This window comes from Balaenoptera musculus, chromosome 20 (assembly GCF_009873245.2).
Source record: "Balaenoptera musculus isolate JJ_BM4_2016_0621 chromosome 20, mBalMus1.pri.v3, whole genome shotgun sequence".
Taxonomy (NCBI): domain Eukaryota; kingdom Metazoa; phylum Chordata; class Mammalia; order Artiodactyla; family Balaenopteridae; genus Balaenoptera; species Balaenoptera musculus.
This window is the reverse complement of record NC_045804.1, coordinates 59,695,446-59,706,853: the sequence shown is the minus strand read 5'-3', so window position 1 is coordinate 59,706,853 and position 11,408 is coordinate 59,695,446. Positions and strand designations below refer to the sequence as shown.

Below are 11,408 nucleotides of genomic sequence, written 5' to 3'. Positions count from 1 at the left end.
AAATGATAGACAAGAAGATCAGGAAGCCCCAGACCGTAATATGTTATTGACTCCTCAGGAAGAGGATTGCCTTGAAGGTGATTCTGAAGTTGATGTGATTGCTGAACAACTAAAATTCAGAGCTTGTTTAAAGATCCTTATGACTGAACTAAGAACATTGGCTACAGGTTATGAAGTAGATGGTGGAAAACTCAGATTTCAACTCTATAACTGGCTTGAAAAGGAAATTGCTGCCTTGCATGAGATATGTAATCATGAATCAGTTATTAAAGAATACGCCAGTAAAATGTATTCCAAAGTAGAGAGTGATATTCTGGATCAGGAAGAAATGGTGGACAAACCAGATATTGGTTCCTATGAGTGGCACCAAATAGAAAGGCGGAGACTACAGGCTAAACGAGAGCATGCAGAAAGATGGAAGTTGTGGTTGCAGAAGAACCAAGATCTCCTCAGAGTGTTTCTTAGTTACTGTAGCCTTCATGGGGCCCAAGGTGGTGGTCTGGCCTCAGTAAGGATGGAACTCAAATTTTTGCTACAAGAATCACAGCAGGTATTGACTTTACTTTTGTTTTCAATCTTGGTTATTTTAATAATTTCAATAACTCCTTCATTTATAGTTGTAAAGCTCTTTTTACTGGTTAATCTTAATGTGATTAGCTCCTCTATTCATAGGAGGCACATATTTACACTCTGCATGGGTCTTTTTAGACAAAAGTTTTGGTAATTAGGAGTAGGCTAAAAGCTTGAGAGCACAGCTGTGTCAAACTCATCTTTACATCTTCTGCATCTAAGCATAGGACCTGGTACACAATCAATTTTTGTAGAATAAGTGAGCAAGCACATTAACATATTGCTTTTACTCAGATGTTTACTGCCAGTATTTTTATCATATAACTATTAATTGCTTTTTTTGTCCTTCATTTTAACTACGGAAAAAATAATCTCCTATCACTCACAGGAAACTACAGTGAAGCAGCTCCAGTCTCCACTACCACTGCCTACCACCCTACCTCTGCTTTCAGCAAGTATTGCTTCAACAAAAACAGTCATAGCTAATCCTGTATTGTACTTAAATAATCACATCCATGATATACTTTATACTATTGTTCAGATGAAAACACCACCTCATCCCAGTATTGAAGATGTGAAGGTAATGTAGAGTTTATGATCATTTGGTGTTATACACACTGAGAAGGTAAATGTGTTATACTTGTCTTCCAATTTGAACTTAGAAGAAATATTTTTCAGTACTCTTATCTGCTACCTTCTCAGTCTGATTAGTTCAAGACCATTTGTCCAATGAATGTAATTTGAAAGTTAAGCATTCTTGAAATTCTCCCATTTGCCGCAGCTTGGATGGAGTTTAAGCTAAGTGAAGTAAGTCAGACAGAAAGAAAAATACCGTATGTTATCACTTATATGTGGAATCTAAAAAATGAAACAAATGACTGTATATAACAAAACAGAAACAGACTCCCAGACATAGAGAACAAACCAGTGGTTACCAAAGTGTGTGTGTGGGGGTGGGGCACATTATGGGTAGGGAATTAAGAGATACAAACTACTAAGCATAAAATAGACAAGCAACAAGGATATATTGTACAGCTCAGGGAAATAGAGCCATTATTTTGTAATAACTTTAAAGGGGAGGATAATCTATAAAAATATACACTGTGCTGTATACCTGAAATTAATATAATAGTTTCTTCTTACTTGTGGAAAAGTTATTATCTTCCTTTAAGACAGGCAAATACTTTTTTGGTAATAAAATTCATTTTCTAGACAGCATTCTTGCCAAATATTCCTTTGGATTCTCCATCTCCGTTAAATGAATCATTAAGTAGAAATATTTATAACTGTTTGCTTAGATGCCAGGATATTATGAAAATATAAGTGCAGGGGGGTATCTTTGAGAGAACCATGATTGATTAGAAATAGTCCCAGAGAAAGTACCCTCATTACTGTCTCGCTGATGATTGTGTTTTGTCGGAGGCTGTGGAATAGTTGGGGGCAATTAGAGTTTTGGCAGAGTTACTACCGCAAATTAAAACTATATCCTATGCTGAAAACTTAAAAATGGATAGATTCTAAGAAACAGTAGGAAGTGTGGCAGGATCTGGAGAGATGATCAGACTTCCACTGTGCTAGCCTAAGTGTATTTGTACTGTGCTTTTTCCAATTCCAGTGGCTGATGTCATTTCAGGTCCCCAGTATTTTTATTTTTAATCTTTTTGTTTGAAAGGTACATTCAACCTCTGGTAGTACATTCTTCTGAAGGACCCAAGGTTTGCTGGTCACATCATCCTATTAGAGACTTCTAATCCATAGCATGAATTAATCTGTATCAGTAGTTTAGCAGAGATTACTTAAATTATTTGATAGGTGAATATGGAAATGCAGAAAATGCATTCAATGCATATAAGCTCTAAGTAAACATTTCTAGTTCCTAGAAATTTGGATAAGCTTTCAAAACGTATGAAACTATTTCTAAGATCCCTTCAAATTTTAAGATTGTGTGAGTCTCAAAATGTTGATTCAGTGTGGCATTGTAGGATGTGGTTTTTATATTATATTGATAATTTTTAAACTTTCAAAATTTAAAATTCTAAGACTGCATTACTTCTAAGTACTAAGTGGATTACTTGCTTTCTGGAAAATTAACCATTTCAGACAGTGATTGATATACTTTCTAAACATTTAATTCATTCTTACTGATAAGATCAAATTTTTAGTTTCATCAAGGAGAAGTTTTCATAAGGCAACTTTAAATAAAAGCTCTGAAAATTCTCTGCTTATTTTGGGTCTGCTTTTCTTGAGTATTACTATTTAAGCTATTCATTAGCATGCTAGGACACAGTCCCAGCAATGTGAACGTTGGCACTTTGCTTAGGGCCTGCTAAGTGGCAGGCTCACAGTAATAAATATTTGATAAAGATGCATATGAATCAGTTAGCTTTGTTGTGAGCATGGATATTGAATTGGATGAGTTTTATTTTAGAAGCTTTAAGGTAGAGTTAGTAGTCTCATGTAGGACCTAGTCTTATTTATGATATTGCTAGTTTCCTGGGTATTTTCTGATTTTTAACATACTACTGTTGTGTAGAAATGTTAGTACAAAATGTAATTGTGGCTGTTTTGGTTTTAGGTGCACACACTTCATTCACTAGCAGCATCACTTTCTGCATCAATTTACCAAGCATTATGTGACAGTCATAGCTACAGGTAAAAAAAAAAAAAAAAAATTACCCAAATAGTATTAATACAGCAAAAGCATTAAACTGTTCCAGAGTTATATTAAAGTTCTGCTTCCTAGGGACTGAAAAATCCTCAAATATGACTGCCATGTGTACTTTAATAGATGAGAATGAGAAATAAAATAATTATTTGTTTAGTTTAGCTATTACCTAGTAACAAGAGACATATAGAAAATGACAAATAGTAAAGGAAAATTATCATCACCACCTTTTTTTTTGTTTTCAAGAAAAGAAGTGTTCGCTATCCAAAGTAATTTATGATATGAAGTTTTCTTATTTTTTCCCCCTTAGGAACTATTCCTTTTAGCATTAGATTAGTTTCTGTTTGTTTGGTTTTCAGTTGAAAGAGGAAGAACTTTTGAAAAATGAGAAAGTACATTCCTAACATTGAATTATTAAAATCAATTTTACTTACCCATTTCTGTATGTCTTTAGAAGTGATATCAATAGATGTAATGGTTTGAATTTTTGTTAAATGTCTAATTGCCTTCATCAGTGTATACTCTGTATTTTAATGACTAGGGCAGTATAAGTAGTAAGAAATTGAATCACTCGGAAAGATGACCTAGATTTAAATGGATTATATTAATAAATGAAGTTTGTAATATAAATAGAATCACATTAAATTTATATTACACATATGTCTAGATTTTTTTCTTATAAATTCAGCAGTCTCTTGTGGGAAGATTTTTTATTGCATAGGGAATTACTCTCTCAAAATGGCCTGTTCTCTGATGTTAGCCTAATAAGGCCATGTCTAAGTAACTCCAAAAACTTGGAAATGTAAATAAGTGAAAAAGAGTTTGTTTGGTTGACTGTGGTCATCTTAATGATCAAAGACAACTTGTTTGATATCAGTCACTGCTTAAAATGGCACCAGATGAGAATCCAAATAAATTTTGTTTAAATGTGTATTTTCTAGTTTTTAGGCTGTGATTGACTCTCCAGGGAGTCAGGTTTATTTTCTTCTTTTGTACTTCCCCCACTCCATAAAGATGAGGAAAGTAAATATTTGGGCACATTTGGCTTTAGGACTAGGTATTTCTAAAATAGGATTCTTCAGATTTTAGTTGATGTTTTAATTCAGAGTTGAGCTTGCACAACTTTACAGAACTAAGAAATGCAACAAAATAGTGCCCTGAAACTTTCTGATATATCTTAGTACCAACAGTAGTCTCCTTACAGCAGACTTAAAAAAAAATACAAATAAGTGAATATAGAAAAGATTTTTAAGTATTAGGTGGCATTTGGAAAAGGTTTTAATGACTAAATGTCATCTGCCTAAATAGAAAATTTGGTATTTTGTTTTAAAAAGCTATCGATAAATATTTGTAACTAATTTAAAGAACTTTCTGAAATAAGTTTTTATTAGAACAGTGAACTCAGTTTTAAGAGTTTTGTTTTTGTTACAGTTATCTAAAATAAATACGTATAGGGTATAATTGCTTGTTACCTCTATTAGGACGATAAATAACTGAACCTTACTTGTTTTAGCAGTCAGACAGAAGGGAACCAGTTTACAGGAATGGCTTATCAAGGGCTTCTTTTAAGTGATCGTCGAAGGCTAAGGACAGAAAGCATTGAAGAACATGCAACACCAAGTTCTTCTCCTGCTCAATGGCCTGGTGAGAATTTGAGTGGTGTTTTTTGTTTGTTTGTTTTTTAAATCTTCTATTTGGCAACTCCTTTTTACAAAGCTACCAACTGGTTTCCTGATTGTTGTTGTTTGTGGATTTGGTGAATAGTTTTTTATTTGTTTGTTTTTGATGATGTTTTCTGCCATGGATTAGGAATTCTTAAGTACTGTAATGTTGTCTGAAGACTCAGAAAGTTAAGGCTTCAAAAACCAGCTGTGTTGACCAGCATAAAAAAGCAAGGTTTAACATCCTTCGCAAGGGTGAGCACGTCATGTTTCCTATCCTTAGACATCCTGAATTAGAATCTTAGAGAGCCAGTATCACAGAGCTTTTTTTCACAGATACATCAGAATACAGTTATTCTCAAGAGTGTAGATGTATGTTAGGACAGGAGTGACCATTCTGTGGCACATATATCATGGTGTCTGCCGGTCCTCTTCCTCCGGTTGGCTCTTTCTCACTCTCCATATCAGTTATTTCAAACCTTCTCCACTCTCTTAATATACTTTCCTCGTCTGCCACGTCATTTAATTTTTGCTCTACTTGCTTTATAATTCTGTGGTTACATGTTAATGATCATTGTGAAGAGTGGCAGTAGAAGGAAGTGACAGACTCAAAGTGTGTATTTAAAATTCATTTATGCATAAGTTTCTCAAAACATATTGTTGTCGTTTGACTTTTTATTGAAATAATTTCAGACTTAACACAAGTTTCATAAATGGTACAATTTTTGTGTAACCTTCACCCAGATTCCCCAAACAGTGACATTTTACCATACTTGCTTTGTTATTCACTCCTCCTCTCTCACTCACTTATTGTGTGTCTGTGTGAATATATACTTTTTTCTGAAATATTTGAGGGTAAGTTGCAGACATGATGCCCCTTTACATCTAAATATATCAGTTTATCTTTCCTAAAAACAGACATTCTCTTATTGTACATAACCATAGCACTGTTATCAAATTCAGCATCTTAATATTGATACAATACTGCTCTCTAATCTATAGATTTTTTGACAATTTCACCTGTTGTCCCACTAAGGTCTTCCATGTAACATTTAGTTGTATTGTCTCATGAATCTCCTCTAATATGTATTCCTCCTTCTTTCTTTGTCTCTCATGACATTGACACTTTTGAAGAGTACTAGCCAATTATTTTTTAGAATGTCCCTCCATTTGGGTTTTTCTGATGTCTTCTTAATATTAGATTCAGGTTATGAAGAGATATTGTACCCTTCTCAGTGTAAAATATCAAGAGGCACATGATGCCACTTGGTCCCATTACTGGTGCCATTAACTTTGATCACTTTGTATAGTAGTTTCTGCCAGATTTCTCCTTTGTAAAGTTACTTTCTTTTCCTTTGCAATTAGTAAGTATCTTTTGAAGAGAATGTTTGAGATTGTGTAAAATATCATACTTTTACCCACTAATTATAGCATCCAGTGATGACTCCTGACTGAATCAGATATTACTGTGGGGATTACTAGATGGTGATTTTCTAATTCTATCCTTCCTTCTACGTATTAGTTGAAATCATTCTGTGAGGAAGAGCTTTCTCTTCTTTTAGTTTACTTATTCGCTCATTTATTATATCAGTAGGGATGAATGGATTCTTATTTTATTCTATAGCTTATAAACCATTCCTATCATTTATTTTGTTGCTCAAATTATGGATATATATATATATATCTCCATGTGTATGTATTCACACTATATATATAGTATAATATAGATACATAATTTTGGTTAAACTGCAAATTTGGATTTCTTTTCCTTCTGGAGCTTTATGCTGATATACTTCTTATAATATTATATACCCTTACAGGTGTGAGTTCACTTATTAATCTCTTGAGTTCAGCCCAAGATGAAGACCAGCCAAAATTGAACATTTTGTTGTGTGAAGCTGTTGTTGCTGTGTACTTAAGTTTATTGATACATGCTCTTGCCACAAATTCCTCCAATGAATTATTTCGACTTGCAGCCCACCCATTAAACAATCGAATGTGGGCTGCTGTTTTTGGGGGAGGTGTAAAACTTGTTGTGAAGCCTCAAAGACAATCAGAAAATATTTCAGGTAAGATAAATTTGATACCAATAATGTATGTAAATGTAAATAGTTTCCAATGTGAAAGTAAAAGATTTTTTTTAATGTTCTAAGAATTTTTATTTTGAAAAATCACTGATGTTTAAGGTATAATCACTCTTGTTAGGGTAATAAATAACTAAACTCATGTTAGAATAAAGAATATAGTTTCAGTTTAACATTTTTTGGTAAACCAGGACAAATTTGAGGAGGATAAAAAAGAAAAAAGGAAAGGTAATGGTAAGCAAGGAGACAATGTTAAGGAATAAGTTCATGGAAAAAGGATTGTTTTTAATTAGAGAAAGAAGATTTAAATAAATCCTCATAATCTTTACGGAGTATACCAGTAGTTGGCTTCAGATTAAGTTTATGGTCATAGACAAGAAGGCTGTTCCAATCATGCACATGGTTTTTAAATTCCATTTTCTGTCCTCTTTTTTTTCTTATGGACCAAAATAGATTTTTTAGCCCACTTTTTAAGATGGTAGGATGGTAAGATATAGACTGACGCCATGGGAAAGGTTTACACCTTGGCGCTGAAACACAGAAATTGTCTGTCTTAATTCATCCTTAGAAATGGTCATATTACAGATGAGGAGTTAGTGGCACAGAGAGTTTAAATGGCACAGGTTCTAACCTGTGTCTTTACTGCCCAAGATCGCATCAGATGGATAGGTTCCTACATAAGTCAGAGTAAGGTAGGCAATCTCATCAACTTGCATTGTCGCCACTCCCGTTGCATGTGGATGACTCTTAATCTCCATCTTCCTACCTACTTGTAGTCCACTGTAAATTTAAAAGTTTTCCTCCCAAATCACTTCTTTTCTCTTCCTGAGTTTTCTATTATTTTTTCATGGTAGGTAATACATTCATCAAATCATCATGCTTAAACCTCTGAGTACGTATTCATGTTTGCATTTACCTATACCTGCTCTATGCCAGGCTTTTGGGGTATGGGAGTGAACAAAACAGACAAATCCCTTACCTTCATGAAGCTTACATCCAGTAGAGGTAAACACAACAAATTAACAAGTGATAATATTTCAGGTATGAGAAGAACTACGATAAAAATAAAACAGAGTGAGTGGACAGAGAATGATGAGGGAAAGGGGATGGGAACAGTTTAGTTAGGGTGATCAGAAGACACATTTCTGATTAGATAGCATTTGAGCAGAGTCCTAAGGAAGTTGGGAATCAGATCGTGCTGATATCTGGGGCCAGAGCATTTCAGGCAGACGGAGCAGTGAGTGCAAAAGTCATGAGGTAGGACTAGTTTGACCTTTTCCAGGAACTACAGTGGAGGCCAGAATGGCTATCCTGACCCAGGGGAGTGTGGTCAGAGATGAGGTAAGATAAGTAACTGGGGCCAAGGTCATTGAGGGTTTCATGGGTCATGTAAAACTATCGTTGTTCTTCTAAAGAAAGATAGGAAACTACTGGAGGGTTTTAAGCAGAGGAGTGACATAATCTGATTTAGGTTTTCAAAAGACCCACTCTAACTGCTATGTGGAGAATAGACTGTGAAAGAATAAAAGTAGGGAGCCCATGTGGGAGGCTCTGGGAATAGCCCACTTAAAAGATAATTGTGGATTACCATCAAGAGTGAATGGATAAACAAAATGTGGTATATAAGTACAATGGAGTATGATTCAGCTGTAAAAAAGAATGAAGAATTAACACATGCTATATAGCTAGCATGAACCTCAAAAATATTATGCTGAGTGAAAGAAGCCAGGCACAAAAAGTCACACATTGCATGCTTCCATTTATATGAAATATTCAGAATAGGTAAAGCCATAGAGACAGGAAGCATACTGGTGGTTGCCGTGGGCTAGAGGGAGGGAGGAATGGGGAGTGACTGCTTAATGGGTATAGGGTTTTCATTTGGGGTAGTGAGAATGCTTTGCAGCTAGATAGGGATGGTGGTTGCACAACAGTGTGAATGTACTAAATGCCACTGAATTGTACGCTTTAAAATGGTTAATTTTATACAAATTTCACCTCAGTTAAAAAAAGATAAAAGTGGTTTAGCCTAGTGATGGACAGAGTGAAAAGTGGTCATATTCATCAAAGAGAACTTGAGATAGAATTATCATTTTCTACGACGGGGAGCTTCAGAAGAGGACCAGGTTGACTTCTTTCTGGTTCTCTCATATCCAATTAGTTCTGAATCCTTTTGATATTTATTTTATGTATTTCTCATATCTAACACTTCCTCTCGGTCTTTACCACCCACCATACTAGTTCAGGTCCATCTTGTGTCAGATTCTTCCACCTTCTTCTCTAATTGATCCTGCAGACTATACCTCATCATGTTCCTAGTTCAAGATACTTTCATAAGAATTGCCCATAGGATGAGCTCCCAGCTTCCTATCCACAGGCTTGTCCCACCCTAACTCCAGACTGTCGTTGTTATTCCCCTCCCTGACACCTGTCTAGCAAAAGAAGTTTACTCCTCATTTAGCCAAACCTTTGGCCATTCATTTCTGGTGTCAACTTCCTCTTTTCACAGTGAGCTTCTGCTTTTCTTTTAAGACATACTTTACATCCTACATATTCATTCAATGAATCTTTCTTGAACAACATAGCCAGAAATAATCACTCAAGCACTCTCTGTACTATTTGTTGAATATATCATTTATTTAATACACTGTATATAGAATTGCTTGAATTCTTATTCTGTATAGCACATAGGCTGCTTCATTGCAAGTTAATGTTTTATACTCTATCCTCATCTGCATCTCTGCCATGATTATTGGAAAACTGATGCAGTAACTAGAAAAGTTAAGAAGCACAGATGTAAGTAATTTAGTCTACACTAAAAACATGGCAAGAGTAGGATGAAAAGAAAGGTTAATAACTCTTTGAATTAATAATGGAAAATAAGGCCGGCTTTTTTTTCTATCTTTATTCAGCACCTCCTGTTCCTTCTGAAGACATAGATAAACACCGCAGGAGGTTTAACATGCGAATGCTGGTTCCTGGAAGACCTGTAAAGGATGCTACCCCACCACCAGTGCCTGCAGAAAGACCATCTTACAAAGAAAAGTTTATTCCTCCTGAACTCAGTATGTGGGATTATTTTGTTGCAAAGGTAAGGGGCGTGAGGAATGCAAGCTTTATGTGTGTCTGTTTTATTAACTCTTAGGTTTGCATCACATAGGAATGACGGGGCAGCTTCTGGGTTGAATCACCATAGTTTAGACATTAATCTCTCAACTCCAGAAGCTGAATAATCATTCAGGAATGATCAGATACTTGAAATGGACCAGACAAATTAAAATCATATGGGACTTAGGTATAAACCAGAAGTTAGTTTATTAACATATAATCAGCATCATCCTTTTCTAGAGACTGGAATACCTGTATCTACCATCTAACTTCCCTTCTTCTGATTATCAGTAGTTCCCTTGGTCAGCATGAAACTAGAGCAGAAGGAGATGGATGGGTGTTTGAGGGTTTCATGAGACCATGGGTTTCATGAGGCCCCATGACATATCTCTGTTTCTCCAAAGCAGAGAAAACTTCTCTGGGGATCAGAATACTCACGGTGACTGGATCCAACATAGTCCCATTTTGTACCGTGTTGGGTGTGTGCTTTTCTGCACTTTGTTTTTTCAAGCACATCATCTTCTATTGATAGGTTTCCTTCTTTACCTGTGTTCCCTCTTTACATGTGTTTCATTTATACTTCTTCCCACTCCCCAGATTGTTTGGAAGCAAATCCAAACATCATGAAATTCCATTCATAAATATTTCACCATTTATTTTTTAAAAAAGAAGGATTTTGAACCTGTACCACACTAGCATTATCACACACACACCACACACACCATACACACCACACACACCACACATACACACACACAATTCCTTAATATCATCAAGTATCCAGAGAGTGTTCACATTTTTCCCCATTATACCTTAAATGTTTTTGAACAGTTGGTTTGTTAAATCAGGGTCCAAAATAAGATTCACACATTGCAATTGGTTGATACGTCTTAAGTTTCTTTTAATCTATAGGTTCTACCTCCATCTCTCTTTGTTAAATTTACACCCCCCTATTTTTGGCCCCCAAATTTGTCCTTTAAAATTTCTCAGTGGCTTTTGCTGATGGCATCCCCATGTTTGGTCTTCTGACCATGTTCCCCTGATTCCTGTTTTTCTGTAAAGTGAAAGTTAAATTTAGAGGCTTTATCAGATTCCATTCTGGTTGGATAGGGAAAGGGGAGTACAGGATTACTTCATAGGTGGTTTTGTGTATTTCCATCAGGAAACTCTCTTTTTGAGATGTTAGTTGATGATCTTTGCCCAACTCCATTATTTTAAATTTAGGGGAGTTTTAAAATTATGATAATGATATCTTCTCATTTAGTCTTCATTTATTTGCTGGAATACTTTCTTCCATCATCCTATTTGGTTATCCTGAATTAC

At 35.2% G+C, this 11,408-nt stretch overlaps 1 protein-coding gene across 1 annotated transcript in view; it reads left to right on the top strand.

Moving 5' to 3' along the window:
- Window positions 1-11,408, top strand: part of DMXL2 (Dmx like 2) — a 148,755-nt gene that overhangs the window by 119,189 nt on the left and 18,158 nt on the right. The window contains exons 24-29 of the mRNA XM_036838187.1: window positions 6-550; window positions 959-1,150; window positions 3,146-3,222; window positions 4,749-4,879; window positions 6,717-6,965; window positions 9,890-10,068. Of these exons, the coding sequence (XP_036694082.1) occupies window positions 6-550; window positions 959-1,150; window positions 3,146-3,222; window positions 4,749-4,879; window positions 6,717-6,965; window positions 9,890-10,068 (1,373 nt within the window). The remainder of the gene's footprint in view (window positions 1-5; window positions 551-958; window positions 1,151-3,145; window positions 3,223-4,748; window positions 4,880-6,716; window positions 6,966-9,889; window positions 10,069-11,408) is intronic.